Raw genomic sequence first — 22,155 nt, forward strand, 5'->3', positions numbered from 1 at the left:
GTGCATGTCAATTAATGGTATGAACGGGGACTGTGTCATCAGCGATGACTTGTTACTATTATATCATAACAGTATATTGAAATTCAAGCATATGGAACGTCAAAAAAGGATTTTTGCTCTTGCTTAGAGCTCGTTGGTATGCCAGCTGTGGTATGTCGCAAATATACCATGGTTCTTTTCGCATCTCGACCAATCAGATCACTGTATTTGCACCGCCAATGTACTGGTATGATATAATACTGGTTTTACCAGGCTTCTGATATTGAAGTTTTGTAAAAGCCAAGTCTTATCACAAACTCCACATTAAGGGTATCACCTTCCAAAAAACATAGCCAATATTCACTTCAACTATTCTTCTACCAAAAACTTAAGGCTACCTCTGTGTATTTGTCACTTTTTTATTGGTCCCTTCGGTGACCTCTATACCTAACTTTTCACTGTTTATGTTGTATTCAATTTGATATGAACTATGATTTACTTTTATTTTTGTTTCCTGGTCCCAATTCATCCTAAAAAGAACATTTATACTTGCAAAAGGACATATAAGATGTTTCAGTTGTTTTCATACATCAGTATTGTTGTACAAGACACAATAGATTGTCCCATTTGTTTTCTTTGCATGGCACTGAATGTTCATTTCACCACAAATCCATTTCAGGTACAGGGAACACAATAGAAATTTACAACATTCCAGAAGGCACAACAAGACAAGACACTGAGACTTTGTTTTCTGATCTGGTGAAGGCAGGTGCGGAGATCCGATGGATTCCCAATGAGGGATCCGAGGAAGCCAAATCCGGCGAGGAAACCCAGGATGACAAAACGTCAAGTTACACCATAGTGGCAATATTTGAGTCTTCGGACGCAGCCCAGAATGCAGTGGGCAGTCTCCACACCAATGCAAAATTTGCATTACGCTTGTCGGAAAAGCAGTTGGATTACCGAGGGACGACTCCTTCCTACTTGTCCTCATAGGCTGATATTTTTATACAGCAGAATAATTTAATTCATAAAACGGGGGAAAAGAAGAGAACATTTGAGGTGGGATTTAGAAAAAAAAGTGAAAAAGTGAACGGACTTTACAAAAAATCGTGCAACGTGTTAGTTGTGCTGTGTCAGGACAAAAACTTAACTCATGATCGGAGAACACTTTTTCCCCACTGAACATTACTGCTTGTTCTGAAGTTAGATCCAAAAAAAATCATTTCTTGTTTTTTGTCTCTTCTTAATCTGATCCTGTAAAGTCATACACAACTCACTTCAAGATATTGCAAAACAAAGGCAACGGCACAAAACCAAGGGGCTTGCTGGTTTCGTTTCACTCGTTCACGCTGTACCTTATGGTAAAATCTCTAAAAACATAAAAATCGTCGTGGCGGGACAGAAATTGGTACGTTTTTCTCTCAGCCAATTGTGCTCTTTCATATAAACTTTTTTCTAAAATTCTTCGGTTTCTATCGCTCCTGTCAAATTGATACTCTCAATGAACCCCAGCCTCTCTTTTATCTTCCGAATTCAAAGGAAAAAACCTGTAAATTAATAAAAATGGTAAAATGTTGGGAACTGACTGACTGCAGCTGTTTACCTTCAAGGGAAAAGTATCTCTAATGAGTTTGTGTCCAAAAAATGAGAAATTGTTGTCAGATTTTGAGCAAAATGACTGACAAGAAACTGCCAGAAAAGGAAAAAACAAGTCTTGGTAAATATTGCTTTGAAAATATAAAGGTCTACAACTCTGTCATTGACAATATTCTAGAAGGACTTATTCGGCCATTTTGTTCATACAATTCAGAAATCTTAAAATTCTGTCACCTGACGAAAGATGTGATAGTTTACACAGATATATTATTAAAAAAAGTGCAGTGTAACTAGTATAGAAGTGTAGGATTAAATTTCTATTGCAGTGGTGTTTTGAGCATTCAAACTCATCAGAGATATCTCTCTCCCATGAAGGGGAAAAAAGTATTTTAGAGCATTGATTTATTTGACAATAGCAGAGATAGTGGGGAGACAACTGTCAAGTGTTTGTAGAATCTTTGTAAACTTAGGTGGTATGAGTACATAGAACACATATCAACTGGACAGGATACAGGGGAGTATCGGAACGTAGGCGACAAAAAAGAGACATTCAACTGATATCATTTTAAAGTATTAATAGGGTTTCAAAAGCGGGATGGAATCTTCCACATCATGTTCACTGTTAAATTGTTTAGGAAATGGTTGCGGTACCGGTGAAGGAATATCTTGTACAATTTGTCGGTTTTTTAGACTAAGTCAATATCATAAATGTGGTAGAACAGATAGAGAATGTCAATATGACTCCCTAGGTGGAGAGGTATCTGTAAAAGACCCCCCATGTTGCATGAAATTCATGAAGGCTCCCTAGCTTGTGATTTCTAAGCAAGTAACAGTCTTGACTGTAAGTTATTTCATGTGTTGATGTTGTCAGTGAGCCAAGATTTCTTGTGTGGCTCTTAATACAAACCCGACTTGTAAAGTTGCATATATCTATAAAACGAGCCTCTCTGGAAATGTCAAATGGTGTACGAAAAATGTCCAATGATGTACGATAGTGAAAAATCTTAGAGGTTTTATCTGATAATGTGTGATTTTTAGCCAAAGAGCCCACCCAATATCTTCAATGCTTCAAGGAAAATCATTATTTTCCAGCCGTACTACATTATGTTACCTTCAACACACACTGTTCTATACCGGGAGCTCTTTGATTCATACAAGAATTTATACTTTTGAAAAGCACTTTACGCATGAAATTCCTGATTCTGTACTTACAAAAAAATACATGTGCCAAAGCATGCCTCATTTGCCCCAGCCTCCCTCAACTTCTCTCCCCTCTCCAACGCCCCTCAACTGAAACAGACAAACCCAAATCAGATAGATATACCCTACTTCAGAGGAATATATTCCTCGTATTCAGATTCCAACCAAGGTAAGAGTCATATTGACATTCGTTTTCAAGTACTACTTAATTGTTTTTTTTCACAACTTCCTTGTTCAAGTAATCGGACAGATCTAGGTAACAAATAATAGGCAATCACTCATTCTGTTACTAACAACAATCTGAAGGTGGGACACTAATTAACCTTCAGAGCATTGGAAAGGTGTTGGTGGTGATTTTGTAGTAGGTGGTTATTATCTGTGCGGTGACCTTTCAGAACCCAGGTCATGACCTTTTGCATCGGGTCACGACATTCGACCTTACGTGAGTTATAGACTGCCATTTTTGTACCAGCTGAGCTGGTGTTTTGATCTGACATGTATCTAGCATTAGAATTCCATGGCACGATTGTAAAATGATTTGGGAAGGTTTCCATGGTGATGGCCTTTGAAGAATAGTTGCCATGGCAACAACCCATGGTGAAGACCCCAAAGCATTTGCCCTGGGTTGAAAGATCACTGCACAGATATTTTCAGCAGCCGACTATCTCGAAGTCTGGTGCCAGTATCTGTAGGTGTATCTAGAACTTAGAATGTACAGTGGCACAGTGCAGTTGTAGATGTCACAATGTGTTTGGACTGAGAGTACATTATTTTTATTGTGTTGTGTGTCCTGTCCCATATCGTCAGCAATTATACCATTTTACCATTATAATTTTTTTTTCCCGTTTTTTTTCCTTCATTTTCAATTGACAAACACTGCCAGTGGGTGTGGTCAGATCAACTGACTTCATGGTCTTGCTTCACGTTTTGTACAGTGTGTGCCAAAAAAAAAGAAAAGAAAGTCAGAAAAAAAAATTACTGTTTGGTTTCCCAGAAAATATGTATATTCAATTGCTAACAGCATTTCTTTTATTGTTCACATTTTTGGTATCCTGTCACACAAAAACCATTGCATTTCAAAATTATTTACTTGTCTTCAGTATTTTAGAGAAATGTCGATTTGTAATCTTCTCAGAAGGTGAAAAGAAAAAAAAAATTAATACTCACCAGGCTTCTAAGTGACTATAGCTCGTTAAATGTATATTAATTGCATATTTGTATGTTGCAAGTAACATTTCATTGTCAAGTGCCATTCCTTTTTTCGACCACTGTCACCAGTCCTTCTTTTTTTCCTGTACTGTCAAGAAAAATAAAGCCCTTTGTACGTGAAAACTTCCAGAAACCAATTGTATGCAAACACGGCAAACAAAATTAACAAGATTTTTCCCAGCTTGTAATTTGGTAGCGTAAAAACAACTTTAAAGAAAGATTTTTAAAACTCTGAAGGATGGATTATTTTTGCAAGCAAGTACAAATTTTGTGATCAGAAAAAAAAATCTTGTAGTTGATACATATGCAAATATCCTCGAGGGCGCTGTCCTTAGTTTCATGTTTCTGGGTGTTTCTCTCAGAGCTGAAGAGCGTTAGTTTGTCCTTTGAATTCCAGCTATCCCATAATGCACTCATGGAAATCAAAGTCTGAACTCAAGAGGGCGCTATTTGTAATAGCGGAGGCAAATTTTTCAATACTAAATCATCCTTTTAATCTCTCTGACAAGTCTTGCCTTGTACAGACATTTTTCATGATGTTAAATTCATTAAATTACAAAATGTTGAAATATAAGAAAAATAATGATATTTACCAGTTAATATACAAATAAGATTTATTCAGTGCTATTGTTCTTTGTATTAGCGCCCTCCTTTGTCCAGACTGAAATTCCTAACTGGACCGTGAATTAGACGTCTTTATATCTGGTTGAGGGCGCTGTTACTCATGTAACAGGTTTTCAACACTATCTTCCATGTGAACCTCGCCCCAAAGTCCCCACAGACGACCTGCAAATGACCTCAAGTATACCTTGCGAAACCGTTGAATTAGTAGGGTGGCTTAGAGTAGCTGTAGTTTTAGTAGCTGGTAGGGTACCGGCAAAATAGTCATACAGGGTCTGTGTTCCCCATCAGAATGTCTGAGGAAATACCCATGAATTTATTTTGTGTGCAATGTATAAATGAATTAAATTATTATGGACTGAAAAAAGTAGTCTTTCTGTTGATTTTTCTAAATATGTGATAGTCATACTGAGCCAGAACTTCAGTTCAGAAAGAGCATATCACCTATAAAATACCATCTATGAACGTGCATTGTTATGCAGACGTACCCGAACACATCCTCCATTGCCTTATTGTAGGAAATAAAAGTTCACTTTATACTTCTTCATCAACGTCCACATGCCTATTGCTAAAACCCTTTCTTGTTATTTCTTCATCATGTTCATATTGAATGTTCACAGAGAGAGCCTACGGTGGGCATTGCAGTGGCCCTGACCTACAAGCCGTCTTGGGTCAAGGATGAAAATGGTCTGTTCCTGAACTTGGGCACCACATGTTCTTCCACATACTAGGACAACTACATACACATGACCTTGCAAATTGATTGCCCAATAATGATAGAGAGATCTGATCCCCCCTTTTCTGTAGAGCAAAATGTCAGGCAAAGAAGAAACACGATTCATCAAAAGTCTTGTGGAGTATTTTGGTAACATGTTTGTTTTTGTGTCGATTTTCACAGTGAAATGCATTAACATTAAGAATTGAGCCTGCTTGCAAAGCTCTATGGCTGGTCATCCGCGGGAGGGCTCTCTCTCGCAACCGCTAACATGAACAGTCAACGGGGTTCGAAATTAACTTTTTTTCCCAGGTAGTCCACTTGGGCTACCATTTCCTGAAGTTGGGAGCCCAGTGACAATGGTTGGTAGCCCCTGCATATTTTAGTTCAGGGATATCTATTTTCGTTCATTGGCTATTATTTCCTGTGTCTGTCATTCAAGTACGGCAGTTTAGATATAGAAACCAAACTTTGTTGCAAAGTTCCGCCGCACGGTCGTCTTCGTAATTTGCATAACAAAGTCGTAGTCTGGCCTTTCTGTGTCAAGCTGGGTTTGACTGCATTAGCTGGTCCCAAAGTGACAGACCAGACATGGCATGGCAAGTACTGACTGAATTTCAGGTCCCAGGCTTTGGTAGTCCGTGTGGGCTACCATTTCATGGATTTTGGTAGCCCCAGAGAAAAGTTGGTAGTCTATGGACGCAGGACTACCGCTAATTTCGAGCCCTGGAAGATCAAATATCAAGTTCAAACCACAAGGTCCACGTCCGCCAACAGTGGCCGTTAAAACCAAACTCTACAATAATTATTATGGAAGTGTACAGGTTTATTTATATGCCTGCGGTTGGCACAAAAAATGATCCATTCCAATAGCGCTGAAGTTATCACCCAGTTTGGAGCAAGAGGCAGGTTACTGTGGCCTATTGAAGGGCAAGAGGCTGTAACTTTTGATTATTTATTTTGGTTCCTTTTTTCATCGTTTTATAATGCAAAGTTGGATTTCTACACTGGGCCATGGCTGAAAAGGTTAAGGAATGCTGTGGAATTTTGAGTAATCAAATAGAACCACTTTCACAAAATTCACGAATGTATCGCTTGATGTATTTGTCGCACGAGTGCGCCCTATGATCCCTCTCTATGACGCCATGCAAAAAAAATTGCTTGGCCGCACGTACACGTGCGTTACTGGTCAATTGAAGGAACTTACCTTCCAGGAAAAAAAGAAAAACCTGCAAAACGAACCCTCGATCTAAGGATCGTCCAGTTTAAGAAGTAATTGAGTAATTTTACAAACCATAGTCCTTTGAGGTACTGTAGTGTGGAAAAAGAGAGACATATGGGTGGGAAAGTCTGTCAACAGAAAAATAAAGTATGACTTAAACTTGGGAAAAACAATTATATAGCCTCGTCCAAAGTCTGTTGCAGTTAACGCGATATTTTATTTTTTCTCAATTTTCCTCGTGTATTTGTTTTTCCGCTTACGAGAGCTAAGTAACGACAGAAATAGAGACTGAAAATTTGAAAGCGGCGGCACGGTGATTTTAACATACATATACAGTCCAACTTGTGTATGGTGATCACTCGAGGGACCAAGAAAAAATGACCACTATATGCAGGTAGCCTTACTACAGAGGTTGGGTGTGGCATTACTTGGAGTGTAGATGGTGTGTTGAATGGTGAATTGAGGAAAATATAACACTGTTATAATAATAACGCTAACATAAGTCTGTTGAATATCAGAATACATCCATTCAGTTTCTGCTTGTAATGCAGATGTAAAATTTGTCAAATAGACTCATTGGGTCTGAGCATTTTTGGACAGAGGTCATTCGGAGTCGCATATGCTGACCATTATACAAGGTTTTGTACCAACTTGGAGCAATTACATGAGGTTACTGACTACATAAGAGGGATAGCTGTTCTGTTGAGGGCCTTTAACATGTAAAATGTTACCGGACTGTTACTGTTCTAGGGAAGTGACCGCTCTATAAGAGTGACCACGAAGACGTATCGACTGTATAATCCTACAAACATTTTTCTGCCAGTCTGACATTTTCCACTCAAACCCGTTCTGGTGTCATCATGAAAAACTCTCTCAAATGTAGGCAAAAGATTAGTGTCAATTTGAAACAAAACTCTGCTGAGCAGTGTGCAGTTTGCGAGGGCAGCGGTTAGTTCGTGGATTTAAGAAATTGTCGACTTTCTTCTTCCTCCCTTCTTCTCTAAGCTTGCTCGAAGTTACATTGAAGACTGTGTTTTCAACCAACAAATCGTACTTCCCAAACGATATAGTTGCCACAAGTAGCTTCGAAAGACTGGGTCTTTATCCCTTGAGTGTATAAGACATTGAGACCTCAACGTCAACGTTTATTATAATTGTCTTTGTCGTCCTGATGCGCCTCGAAAGTGATAGACTCAAATATTTGCTCAAACTTTCCAAGAGTGACACTTTCGATCATTCTAGCTCTTACCAAACTACTAGTAAGAATAAAACTCAGGGGTCGACGTGCAAATTTTAGGTGCAGACTAACGGATGACCTTAAGGTAGAACGCGCATCGGGAACAGATATTCGGACTCTCAAACGTTTACAATTCTTTTCTGATATACCACTTGTTGGGGTTCATTTTGAAGCTCTTGATGTAAGAAAACTTTTTACCGGTTTAGTTTTTCGAAATTCGAAAATTATATTTTTTTTCTATAGAGTAAACACAGGGATGGGGCCATTTTGAATTTTAAATATCGGTAAATCTTTGGTTATTTGTTTCTCTAGTACCAAAATGTACACGGTGACCCCCGACTTTTATTATTGATTTTTAAAAAGAATGGTTGAAAGATTCTTAAGGAAGGTTTGGGCAAAAGTTTAAATCTTTCACTTCCGAGGCACATACTACCTTAAAAATACCGATATTTGACTCCAAATGGACGCCGTCCATATATTAACTCTGTGGGAGAAAAATCCATTTCGAAAAAAATAAGCCACTGAAAATTCCTCTTACACCAAGAGCTATAAGGTGAGCGCCAACAAGTGGTAGACCAGAAAATAATTGAAAACACGTAAAAGGCCAGATATCTGTCCCCGATGCCGCGCATTCTACTTTAACACTACAAGCCTACATATCCTCAGCACTGTGAACTTTTAGGAGATATAGCGCAGTATAAAGTATCTACTTATTTATTGTTTGGCATTTGTTTGTGCTATGTAGACGGTATAGGTACAGCGAAAGTTTCAGCTGACTTTGCCTCAGGAATAAACAAAACACGATATCCATAAGAATGTGATAAATATTTATGCAAGTTGTACTATGTAGTACCGGTATGTACCATTTTGATACCCTTCTCGTAATTTTATGTGGGATTGGTCCAAAGTTTCTTCAAGCAAGTTTAGGTGAACTAAGCAAGTTTCACATTAGTCGTACGCTAACGACTCGTAACCTTTTACAGCGTTTTATATGGATGCTTGTTGTTAATGTTCCTAAAAATCTTGCTCGCCACAAACTATATATGAACTCCTTAAGAGTGGTGACGTCAGCGCTCCCATCAAATTGCAGGCACACGGCACTTGCTACACAGATTGAGTGGCCTCGCATGTCATGGTATAGCTCGTACTTTTGCGATGTCGGTGTGACCGTGGCTGGCGCACGGCACGTGCCGATGGAATGATTCTGATCGATAATGGAAACAAACGTGGCACGTGGGAGGACAATAAACTCGTGTATCAGCAAGAAAGGCCATTTGAAGGAAATTCTTTGTTTGCTGTCCTTGGATTTTTGAAAAACCTACTGGCCAGCCAGGGAATTAAAACAAACACAGAAAAAACACAAGTGTATTAACATAAGCGCAATTTTTATTTGGGTTCTTGTGGAAAAATAATACTTTTATTTGTAATAGTGTTAGGCCGCGTTCAAAAAAAATGGTGAGGGGGGGGGGGGGCTGGAGGAATCGCGATTGAAATCTTATTTTTTTTCAGATCCCCCCTCAATACCCTCAAAAATTTTCAAGTCCCCCCCTCAATACCCTCAAAAATTTTCAAGTCCCCCCCCCAAATTACCATATAGCCGCATATTTATTAGGAATGCACGCAGAGTAAAAAAAAACATGTAATGTGTCGTTCTGCACGCAAATGTTCAACACTACCTCTTATCAGCAGGTTGTAGAGCCATATACCTAGGGCAAGTTCTTAAATTGATTCATTTTTAAATGCATCAGTGAAATTTTTGGATTTTTCAGTCTAAGCCGACTTGAGTTTATCCAACTGTGGCCAGTTCAATGGCACCAGCTGAAAAGCACACAAAATGACAATCATGAGAGAGTATGAAAATTGTGTATTCCTAGCTACGTTTAACCAAATTGTGAAAAAATGAGCACATGCAGTGACCTACCGAAATTTTTTTTTTCAAAAGTACAAGACATATACAACTTAGATGCCACTTATAAAATGTTTTACAAAATTGACAATACTGGAAGGTTAAAATATTCCATGAAATTAATGTTTTAATCTCAGAAATTTTGGTTGTAATAATGGCAAATTTGATAAAAAATAAAAATTCCATTTAGTCACACATTTTTCCATTTAAATTAGAGTCTTTACTGTTCAAAGTTTTACTTTTGTGTTATTGGTACAATGAGATGTGAAAATTTTATTCACTGCATGAACTTGAAATGAATGGTTTTATATATTGATTTTAAGTGATTTTAGAAAAACTGACTTTTCATCGTACATTTGTGTAAGATCAAGTATGGTGACCCCATCTTTTTTCTCTAATATTTGATTGTTCTCATATGCCAGAATTCAAAAGTCCATGGTAACTGTTAGTCCCCTAGTCTTCTATGTGTTGCTCTCTGGCTGGATCTTGTGTACAAGTAGATGTATGTTTCACTATCAATTGAGTGTCCTATGACCGAAACTCTTCTTAAACTACATCAGAGTCAGAGCTACATGTATCACTGTCACTGCCAGTATGTAGTAGCAGGGCAGTAGTTGTATTAACTTTTTATTTTGACAATATTTTTGTTCAGTTTATACAATTGTGTTCTTGTTCTACTCCCTACAGAATGTTGAGCTATCCAGTATTCAGCTTGCCAACACAGCCTACGTGTACCGTGCATTTGCATCATTCAATTATCACCAATATTTAGACAAACAGGCTTTGTTGACAAACTGAATATTGTGTTTTTCAGCAGCATGCTGTAGAGAGACACCAAGAAACTGTGTTTGATACATTGCATAGAAATATTGAAAAATTATCAACAGTTGTAGCTCCTGCCCCATTACAAGGCCAACTTGTTCTACGAAAATTTAATGGCATTCATACATTTTTAAACTTTTTCAAGATTAAAGACATAAAATATGACAAAACGGTTTTAGATTTTGTTTAATTATTACTAACATTTGAACCATTGGACGACATCAAAATGTTGGGAGTCAAAATATTTTCAGGTCCCCCCCCTATAGGCAGAGCAAAACTTTCAAGTCCCCCCTCGACTACCCCCAAAATTTTCGAATCCCCCCTGAATTCCTCCAGCCCCCCCCCACTTTTTTTGAACGCGGCCTTAATATTGTGTTTGTTTTCTTAATTTTCTCTGAAAACCTACCAGCACGCGGACGGCAAACAAAGAATTTTCTTCAAAGAGCCGAAACGTCGAAACAGTGTTAGCAAATGTGGCATGGTAAGAAGATATGGATTTGAAGTTTGTGTTAGGTTAGACATCTGTCAAATTATATCTCTGTGCTTCTTCCTCGGTATTGAAAGAATTTTAGTTATATATCAAAGATGCATGCTGCTAGATACAACTAGACTCAACGTGTGTTTCCATAGATACTGTATACGATTTTATGAACAGTGAATATCCTTCGTTGATGACTTATTATCGGTTGACTTATATTCTCAAACAATAGTCATGCATATAATTTACATTAATAATAACATTTATTTAGGAACTCAATATCATTATGTTTTTTCACATTCGAAACACCACTCCATTCCCCGCCGACTTTGAGAACATACTGTCTTTTTTTCTTCTGAAAGGGCGCATTATTCATAATCTGACTTTAGACCTATAGATAAATCTTCTTACCGAGAATAAATCTTGAACTAAAGTGACACACACAGGCACATTTTCTAGGGAATTCTGCAATCCCCTTCCATCAAAATGAAACGATTCAATCTTTACACGCTGATGTTGGCAATGACCTGACATGTGCCAGTTGTGCTGCATTTTTGCAATGCCATGCATGGTCTCAACAGTGAGAATGTTACGGGAGGGGGGTCTTTTTCGACACTCGGAAACTTGTCATTCGCTCCCTGTCAGCGAGCCTTCCTGATCAAAGCATCCTTTCGCTCTTCAAACTGGTTTTCATCTGTAATATGAAAACAAACGCTTTGTCCCCTCCACTTTACAGGACGACAAGTAGCATGCACGTGACAGGCGGAAATTGTATTGCAATTTATCTTTATTCATAACGGCAAATGCAACCAGAAATTTAGGCAGTTTTCTGCAGAGGCACAGTGAAAACACCTGTCAGGGCACGCTTATCCACGAATTAAGAAATAACAGAAAGTAAATCGTGCCTTCCATTTTTTTTTGACACACGAGCACAAAATTCCAAGGACCGGGATGTTTTTAAGATGACCCAGGCTGTCGCCATCGAGACCTTCGCTTGTCCGAATAGACAATTTGCTGACATATGGCAATACTTGTGACGTCACAGATATACAACCGCACTATTGAAATGGATATACAAGTGTCTGTGTCAGGCCCATTACGGATACTAGTATTGAGTGCTGTTTGGTTCTCCTTAAATGCACTTCTTTCACAGAATATCTTTAGTTGTGCGGTCACTGTTGGAGTGCTCGCTAAAGACAAACTATGTGTATTTTACCCTATGTACAACAATAAAGGCAAAGTGCTTACAGGACAAAGTATTGAAACTTACAAACTGATAAAGTTGTTTTTTTTCTACCCGTGATATGTTGATGATGACGATTATGACGCTGACGACGACAATGATGATGATGTTGATAACAATAATGATGATGATGATGATGATGATGATGACGATGATGATGATGATATATTAGGATGATGATTAGGTCTATATAAGATTATAATATTTTCAGTTTAACTTTTTTTTGAAATGAAGATCACATTTGATAAGCGTTTTTCAGGCACCTTCATCACAGATGCCCCGAAAAATCTAAATATCACTTGACAAAATGTCACTTTCATTCAGTAACGACCATTGCCTATCTTCGTCACGCGTGGAACTATGTTAATCTGCATCTCAGGATCGTGAGCAATGTGCCGTGCACGAGTTACACACACGCACACTTGCCTGAATATGCTTAACCCTCTCTCCCGTGATGCTTTGCGGTGTCGCCGCCAGCTCCTTCATCTTTTCAGAACGAGGCTACGCGAGTCCACTACGAATGCCAGACATTCCTTGGCAGGCATTTAATTCATTTCAACCCAACATCCTTTGCGCAGACTCCTCTTAGCCCGCCAGAGAACGAAGGATCTCTCATCACACAGCAAAAATGGTAAGAAAAAAATATCATCACCAGTACTACTTTTCCGATAACAATTTGTATCTGGTTGCTAAAAAGTCAATGAGCCAACATTCGCGTTATTCTTTCTTTTTTTTATATATTTCAGGCAACTCAGCTCTCTCCTGAAGAACTTGACGGTAAGTCTTGAGTACAACTCTTCTTGGCTTCACTTTTAGGTTAGCGACCCTGGCTGTGACCTCTATTATTCGGCCCTCGCGCTACAAACTGTTGGATAAACCATCATCCATGGACCAGCAAAACCCTGTCCGTCAAGAATCTGGAATTATAAATATTTTTGGAGTTGCTTCCCAATGTGAGTGCAAGTAGGACAAGCTTTCCTCCAACAACGGGTTCGGGATAGCTATTCGTGGTATGCGTCGATCTGTCACCGTGCAGCTGATACGTGCTGGCCTTTTTTCAAGTCGATGCCTGGTCTCCAGAACCACTTTGACGAGTTGGATCTGCTGCGAAAATAACCCCACCCGACTTTTGCACATATCGATGAACGCATCTTTCCCGAAACTATCTATGTCTGGAAAGGCGCGGCTCCGAAAAACACAAACACACCATAATGATGTCAAGCAATACGAATATACATAAGTCTTTATTTAGCATATCAGCTTCATAAATCTTAGCAAGTAGCCTTAAGACGGACTAAATGCAACACACTAGATTTTGGTTAAAGAGTAGTTAACTTATTGTCCTTATTTTTTGGTGTTTTTGTAGATTGCTGATGCGTAATGGCCGTAAATCAGAACCTATGTTCGTAGTCCATCTGTAAATGGTTATTACTTGTACACACAAAATTTCATTCTCTGAAATTTGAGCCCCCCTCCACTCTTTGATCCATGTTGGATGGCATCCAATACTTGGGATGCCGCTGAACCTTGACAATGTTCACTGAGCTAGGTGGCCTGGCGACCAGATAGCCTCTCCTCTTACTTATGCCCAAATATGTCCATGATAATCCACTCTCCTCGGTAGATCCCATTTCAAGAAGTTCAAACAGTGTCATAAGAATAGGCCGTCTAAATAATACCAAATTACCAATGAATTTCTAATAACACCAAAATTTGTATCGTGACATCAGGAAACCAACCATTTCACATCTAGAAATTACTGATGATTGGTTAGTGGTCTCGTTACTGTTGTAATTCAATACCGCAAAATCTTAACTTCAACTAAGATGCGTGTGATTGATTCTTGAAAAAAGCGCGCTCCAAATAATATCAATAAGCTTAAATTCCTAAACAAAATGTAAAGATATCAGGGGGAAATTATATAAAGATGAAAATTTTCCATCGTAATTCAGGTCAATTTAATGCGTTTAAACATATTAATTGTGACTTATCGTCGACGATAAGGTTATCAGTTGCCACTCTTAATAGATTATTTTAGCAGCCATTTTTGTTGAAATTGGATAAAGCGTAAACTCCAAGTTTAATTTATCGTGTAGAAACGATGTTTAGACTGACGATTCAGCTGGAGAAAGTCCACCGACATTTTTGACCTCAGTCCTTGGTCTAACTCTAGTGGTCTAGTTTTCCAAAAGGATAGTCTTTCACCGGCGAAAACCAGACAAGTTTCGATTAACTAACCTTTGAAGTAACCGTTAACCTTCAACCTATGTATGTCTGCCATAGCCAGGACACACCGTACCAGAATATTGAGATATGCCGACTTCAAAGTCATTCAAGTGCGTTGAAAGATACATAATCGGCAAGGTCACTTATTTGCCTGGCACTTTAAACTTGATGATGTATTTTCCGTACCCATAAATTTTATCTTGAACCCACGAATTGAAAAGTAATAGAAATTGTCTGCTTGAAAATCTAAAAGAGAAGTTACTTGAATTTGTCATTGAGAATTTTCGAAGGTTGCCTGGTGTCTTCATTCACATATCGGCAATTGTTCAGGGGCTTCTCTTATACTTCATACTAAAAGCCGGACATATGAGTGATTATTAAGTGCATGTATTTCATCCTTTCGTTATTGGGAAAATAAAACAGGAATCGACTGTATAAAACGCCTCTCACGAGGGATTCTGCGCAAACGATTATCCACATTCCTCAGATGTTTGTTATCTGAATATTTCCAAGCTGCATGTCTGGAGCTGGTGTCATGTCTTTTGCTGTAAGGATCGGAGTCGCCATCTTGAAATGAATACCGTGTCTTCGATTTCGGTCGTTCAGTTTTACTATTCACAATTTTAATTTTCCCCAAATTCGCATCCTAAACCGTGCCGTATAGTATGGAAACGTCATAATGTTGACATCAAAGCGCCGCAAGAACTCCTTCAGAGGGTAAAATCGATGTTTTGGCACTTCTTTTAATATCAAGAAATAAAAAACAAATACTTTCTAAATAACACCAGCTGTGTGTTGTTGGGCCACAGGCCAACCGTAAATAAATAGTCTAAAATATGATATCATTTCATAATTATTAACAATAATAAATGGTAATTATGAAATATTGATATCACATATCCGAGTTAGTATTTCATCAGGACTGCATGAGCTTCCTTTCTGCGGAGCAGCACTCGATAAAATCGCTGGTTATATGTGTATGAATTATGTATGACATGTGCGGCCGGTCGGGGCGTCCAATATACTGGGAGTATTTATATACTCCTAGTATATCGGACGCCCGACCGGCAGCCCATGATATCAATATCAATATTAATATTTCATAATTACGATTTATCATTTTTAGTGATTATGAAAATAATATCGTATTTTAGACTATTAATATCAGGTTGGCCTATGGCTGGGCTGTGTGTTACCGGCCACGCCTCCCACCACATCGCCAGTAACACAAAGCCTTGCAGCGCAGGTCTATCTCCCTAGCTCTGCATGGCAGGGCTGTGTGTTACCGGCGTTGCACGGTCTCCCACCACACCGGTAACACACAGCCCTGCCACGCAGAGCTAGGCTAATGTTATCTCGAGGTATTGCGAATATCAGGCACAGCTTTGCCACACTCTCTGCGAAAATATCACTAGTACCTGTACGCTCCGTAGCAAATAATTCCGATACCAGAGAACTAATCGTGACTTCGTCGCTATTTCTTTATCCTTTCTTAAACTGTCTACACAATGGGATGGGATCAGATCCCAGTCATGGGAGCGATGGACTGCATGAAGTACTTTATGCAATACCTCGTAGTGAGAAGCGGTGGGGCAATATTGCGATGTGGCATACACGTATCGGTCATGTCTTGCAATATATTCTTGTCTCGATTGAAATCTCGCCAGTAACTTCACTGATTGATACCAAGGTTTCAAGGTCTTTGGGTGTTCTGATCCATCTTTGTAGTAAAATAATCGAAAATCCCGCAAAATGAACGTTTTTATCTTTTTTGACAAGTTTTGATTTGTTGGGCACAGAAAAATGGTCCGCGTGGTCATCGTTTTCTACGAGAATTTTTGAACCTTACCAAGCAAATTATATATACATTGCTGCCTGATGTTTGAGAATTAACGTTATACAATGGCATTATTCTATGTAATTCGGTTGCTTTGAGAAGGACTTTTAGTGGTAAAGTTGCCGACAGTCAGTTGACACAATCGTGACGTAAAGGGCGCCATCACTAGAGATTAATCAGCATATTGTTCTCTTTTTTCCCCAATCACAGATATAAAAGACACCTTCTCCTTGTTCGACAGAAAGGGAGATAATAAAGTAGCATGCGAGCAAGTAGGAGACATTCTTCGCGCCTGCAATCTTAACCCAACCCTGGACACTATTAAAAAAGTCACGGAAGACAAACCAAGAGGTAAGGTAACGAGAGAGAGAGAGAGAGAGAGAGAGAGAGAGAGAGAGAGAGAGAGAGAGAGAGAGAGTTTATGAAGCAGCAATTTAGAACAATTCGACTTTGTATACGATTATTCCAACTAACTACTGCCCAAAATATAAACACTTACATTTTTTGTCCTGGTACAAGATCATTTGTGCTCACGAGATCCTGGTGGTTCCTCGACTGGTCACTAGTCCTTAACGATGAAACCGTACATTTGCTCCATTGAGTATAAATATCCCCCATGTCTTCCTTCCTCAACGTTAGACAACCATGATAAGTTACGAACGACGATATTTATTCTTGATTTTTTTTAATCGTTTCTCAGATCATCGATTTACCTGTGAACAGTTCATCCCGATGTACAACGATGCAGCGAAGAGCAAAGATCAGGGTACAATCGACGACTATCTTGAGGGTTTGAAAGTCTTCGACAAGGAAAACAACGGTGAAATTAGCTCAGCTGAGTTGAGACATGTACTTACCACTCTGGGTAAGATTGTACACCCTCATACAGCCCCAGCACTAACTTTGTTCCTCTGCCACAGCTGCAGTAAACGTACGTTGGGGGCGCTGCCCATTGATGCATTAATGTGCTCTACAGTCTTTAGCAAGGTTGAAAAGGCAGGGAATTGATAAATCACTGCACAAGCTAAACGCATTTCTATCCCATTAATAAGGCAAAAGTTGAGAAATAACGTATTTTGATGAAAGATTAAATCATTGGCGCTCATTCTCCGTTTGATTTCAGGTGAAAGGTTGACAGAAGATGAAGTCGAGGCTGTGTTGGCTGGCTTTGAGGATGCAGCTGGCAATGTCAATTACGAAGGTACGTACTGAATAATACAAATAATACAAATCTGGTGATATGTCACTCTTTACAGTTTGGTTCGCTAACTTTTTTAGTTTGTTTTAGGAACCCTTCAATATCGCTTCATTTAGGGATGGAATAAATATTTCAGGCAATTTAAGTGACAACATAAAACAATATGTGTGGTCGTCAATTTTCCTGACTTTAATATTCTGTTGCCATTGTGAAAAAGTAACAAATGATGCAAATATCGCTAGTTCTGTATAAATCAGTCATTATGATGTTGTACCACATGCATATGATCCAAGACTTCCATCAGAAAGTATACCTTGATATAAATTGACTATTAATGATGCTCCGCTTAAGAAATGCTTACATTTTGTGAATGGCTATTTGTCATACCTCTCATTTCTTTGGCTCACAGCTCTTTCACAAAAATATACTCTTGTCTCATTCGCATCATATTTCATACGTAGCTTCAAGGCGACGTGTTCAAAATCATCGTGAATTTAGCAATTGACTTGAACTTGCTCAAGATATTTGTTTGGTCAAATCTTGTCAGTTTCAAAATCAGTTTGAAATATATTTCATATGTTGCTAGGGTTGAGTTCATTCATATATATTGCACTCACTGATTGTGTACTTTTGACGATATTTTGTTCAAAGAAAATATTCTTCTCAGACACTGCTCGACCTTTGTTTGAGGTTGTGTTTGTTGCTTTCTGTCATTCAAATTGAAGGAATGAGAAACAAGATGTTAAGAATTCTATCACTTTATTTGTAAAACGTTTTTCAGCAATCAATCACTGGCGCAGAGTTTACTAGCTTACTTAGCTTTATTGATCCATACTTTGTCCCCATTTGGGATGTCTTTTTTTTCTTTAAACTCAGATAAACTCAAGAATTTAGTAAAACTAGTTTAGTATCATATTTGTTACTTTTGGGATTATATTGACATATTTTAACATGCAACAGCTTTGTAAGGCCAATCAGATTATTTTTATCGTATATTTTATATATTTTTTGAGGATTATCAGAATTCCATGAATAATTTGCAGAGTAATGATACTGGTAGAAATTGTTTTGTTGTAGAGATTCCCTGTTTCTGGTTCCTTTCTCCAGATTTCAGGGACCTAGTGAGGAGTCTAGTGTTTTTTTTTTACAATCATAACGTACAATGCTGTGTAATTCTTTTTTCATTTACAGAGTGGCTAAAACACGTCATGAAAGCACAATCATATGATGATTAAAAAGTGGTAATTTTTGTCCAGTTTAAACACATTTTTCATCCAAATTACTACTCTAATCAGATTCACACTCTCTTCTATTTTCGTCAAAAATTTACATATTTTTCTACGTATACAATTTTGCATGCTTTGTTAAAACTAATCTTCTTTTCTTTAATCAAACGATGTTCCAGTGTTCATCTCAATGACATATTTACCTGTTGTTTCTTTTTCTAACTTTTCAATTTCACAATAATATCGTTTTTTCCATTTTATTGTCGTTTTATGTAACTTTGATTTATCAAAACGGAGTACATTTCATGCACAAAATATTTCACTTTAGGTCTGAGATATTTACTCAGTTGGATTCACTCTGAGCCGCAGTATAAACTTCCTGAGTGTCAGTGCAAAGGTTATAGTTCAGAGGTCACGGAGGTCAACCCACTCACAGATCCTGTATAGTTGTGTGCACTTATTTCATGAGCCATTCTACCACTATGTTAACATTTTTCTTCACAAGTCATCTTCAGGAGCCGCCACTTGAAAAATATCATCACTCTTATGTGTGTTTTTAAACTTATTTATTGATTTATTTATGTGCCATTTTATTTGTTTATTTATTGACCAATATGTATCATCTCTCTCTCTTTCTCAACCAGATGTCATAACATTTCTAACCTATGCTTTACTACAATACTCTTCTTTGACCCATATGCCAATTTTATCACTCAAGCACCCAAGAATTTGCAAATTTCTCTAGCCCCTCATGCCCCAAGTTTATCAACAAGATACTAAAACTATCTGCAGTTCCAGTTGCTATAATAATGATGTTTGATGATGTAATCTTCAAAGCATTCTGAATGATTCATTTTAGTTTCATGTTTTGTATAAATTATACTTCCCCTGTAGGTGAAGTTATCCTCAGGTTTTTACTCATTTAAAATGTATTTGTACATTGATGTACACCACCTACGTCATTGCATTTTCACCAGCAGAGGCATCCTTGGAAACCCTGTAGTGTTGTCGTCGCCTTTTGATACGGATAGTAAATTCCATTTATTGTGTTCATTTCTCATGATAAAGTCCTCCAGTTCAAATATGAAATTGACTACTTCACCCAGTCTTCAAGACAATCAGGCAAACAGATAAGTCAGTGAGATTCTATCTGATGTTTGTTTCAAAACACATTGAGTTTTCGGAAATTGAGCACGATGAAATCGGCATTTGGGTCACTTAAAGGCACAGACTAAGGATATTTCTTGTTTCTTTGTTTTCGCAGATTGGTGCAACCACGTTATGACTCTCCCTACCTACAATTAAGTTCTCCGGGATTCCACATTCTCAACAACAACAACAACAACAACACACACCCTCAGCAATGGCAAGAAAGCCTCTGTTTCCATAGCAACAGTTCTTACCATTGGCAACCAGAAAACAAGTTTTACATCCTCACCGTTAAAAACTCAATGTGTATTTGTTTTTATTTATATGCAAGTGAAGTGACATAAAAAAACAAAGAAAGAAAGTGTACAAAAATCATACATGGATTTCTAGGAGTTTTGACTAGACTGAAAAACTGTAGCAGAATATGTTGCATACAAAATACACAGTCTTACTCAGTCTGGAAAACTCATATCAGATGACCTTTGAACTGTCATGTTTAAGATCAACTGAGAAAAGGTTTTAGCAAGCAAGGTGAAATATAGCATTTCTTCCTATGTATCTTCCAATATACCACTTTGATTGAGGTGTAGTGTATTTCAAGTTGCAATTTGACTGCTTCACAAGCACAGGTGTCTGCCCAGCAGATGTTCAATGTGAACTTTGAACCCACTTCATTATCATATGCTCCCCCCAAAAAACATGTGATCATGTGACCAGAGCACAGCATCATGTGACTTGTATTTTGTATTTAACGTTTGACAGTAGCTGGTAGAAGATTTGTATCATTTTTTTCAGAACTATCACTTTACTTCACAACATCTGTATTTTGAACAGACAGAAAGCGTTGGTACTCTGAGGTATTACCTGCCCTTGTTGCCTATGAGAACAAGAACAATTTCTTTGATCTTTCGAAATGACAACCAAAAACGTCCAGAAAATATCTTTTTTCAATCTTTTTCCTTCATTTCTCTATTCTCTTCTATTCTTTAATCTCAGTCACTTATCTCAGATCTTGCATACTGTTACTTCCTTTTGTTCATCATTTCTAGTCTTTTTCTTTTCTTTCCTTGTCTTCTGTTTTCTTAGATTTTATTTCCCTTCCAGGACCCACTCAAAATAACATCACTCGTCCTCATTGGCCTGAAGGCACTTCTGAATTTAAAAAAATGGTTCATGTTCCCATGGCAACTGTAGTCACGTGACAGGGACCTTGGCTACTGTCACAAAAAAAAAACAATGTGTTTCTGTGCATTGTTAATCTGTAAAAAGTTGCACTTTCCAAGAAATCCTCCTTTTGTGTCCGTGTTTCATTTTACTTTCGATAAAAAATAAAACCGCTTTCTTTTAGTTCAAATCGAGTGTGGTCACTTTTTGATTATTTTGAAGAAGAGATAGATGTAAGGTGGATATGAAGAGATATGAAGAGGGGTGATTTTTTGTTTTTTGTCAGTGTTACCGAATGGAAAGTATCGGGGTCGCCACGTTATATAATGCCATACACGACATTGATGTTTTATGGATAAATGACAAAATATTCTGGCGTCTGCTGTTTTTTCTCCATTGATTGTGGTCTTCTTTTTATATATAAGGTGGAATGCGCCTCGGGGAAAGATATAGTCAAACTCTTTTTTTTACAATTCTTTTCTAATCTACCACTTGTTAGGGTTCATTTTAAAGCTCTTGGAGAAAGAAACACTTTCATTTGCTTACTTTTCGAAAATGTAAAATTTAACTTTCCTCTCATAGAGTTAACACAGGAATGGCGGCCATTTTGAATTTCAAAATATCGCAAAATGTCGGGTAATTTGTTACGCCAGCTCCAAACTTTGCACGAAGTACCCCGATTTTTATCGTTGATTTGATAAGAGAATAGTTGAAAGTTTCATTCAGGAAAGTTTGAACAAAAGTTTAAGTCTTTCACTTTCAAGGCGCATACTATCTTAAAAAGAACTACTCTCTTCAAAACTGCTTCCCTGACAGCTGCTCTCTTTACCTATATATTCCTCACGTAAATTTTGCCCCCTTGGCTTCTGTCCATGTTCATTCTATGTTTGTTCAACATTTTTTTGGGAAAGTAATTTTATCGAATTATCAGAACAGCTGTTCTGTTAAATTTGCCTTCCTGTTATATTTTCAGCTTTGACCCAAATAAAAAATAATCAAAAAAATTTGCACTATCGTCGCGAAAAATCGTACGCTTTACATTGTATTAATAATTTTTACCACCAAGTATAACAGAAGTCTTCGTCAATTTTGATTTTATCTGGGTAGAACTTTGATGGTCAAAA

The 22,155-nt window shown here is 37.9% G+C and overlaps 2 protein-coding genes across 20 annotated transcripts in view; both read left to right on the forward strand.

Annotated features, from left to right (window-relative positions):
• Window positions 1-4,110, forward strand: part of LOC139116856 (cAMP-regulated phosphoprotein 21-like) — a 111,870-nt gene extending 107,760 nt beyond the window's left edge. For all 18 annotated transcript variants that reach the window (XM_070679569.1, XM_070679568.1, XM_070679581.1 and 15 more), the window contains one exon: window positions 659-4,110. In XM_070679569.1, the coding sequence (XP_070535670.1) occupies window positions 659-975 (317 nt within the window). In that variant the 3' untranslated portion in view covers window positions 976-4,110. The remainder of the gene's footprint in view (window positions 1-658) is intronic.
• Window positions 4,111-12,723: 8,613 nt separating this feature from the next.
• LOC139116858 (myosin light chain 3, skeletal muscle isoform-like) lies at window positions 12,724-21,221 on the forward strand. 2 transcript variants are annotated; one of them, XM_070679587.1, is made up of 7 exons: window positions 12,724-12,862; window positions 12,978-13,008; window positions 16,505-16,645; window positions 16,995-17,159; window positions 17,418-17,495; window positions 18,684-18,733; window positions 19,983-21,221. In XM_070679587.1, exons 1-6 carry the CDS (start codon window positions 12,860-12,862, stop codon window positions 18,725-18,727), a joined length of 462 nt encoding a protein of 153 aa, XP_070535688.1. In that variant the 5' UTR covers window positions 12,724-12,859; the 3' UTR covers window positions 18,728-18,733; window positions 19,983-21,221. The 2 variants fall into 2 exon arrangements, with proteins under 2 accessions (XP_070535688.1, XP_070535689.1); XM_070679588.1 differs by lacking the exon at window positions 18,684-18,733.
• The last annotated feature ends 934 nt before the right edge of the window (window positions 21,222-22,155 follow it).

The sequence above is a fragment of the Ptychodera flava genome, chromosome 18 (genome assembly GCF_041260155.1).
Source record: "Ptychodera flava strain L36383 chromosome 18, AS_Pfla_20210202, whole genome shotgun sequence".
Lineage (NCBI taxonomy): Eukaryota > Metazoa > Hemichordata > Enteropneusta > Ptychoderidae > Ptychodera > Ptychodera flava.

Excerpts from the sequence above, each read along its gene's own strand:
- LOC139116858 (XM_070679587.1), top strand. Across the intron at positions 16,646-16,994 it reads CACGGAAGACAAACCAAGAG|ATCATCGATTTACCTGTGAA; the intron begins GTAAGGTAACGA and ends ATCGTTTCTCAG. Across the intron at positions 17,160-17,417 it reads ACATGTACTTACCACTCTGG|GTGAAAGGTTGACAGAAGAT; the intron begins GTAAGATTGTAC and ends GTTTGATTTCAG.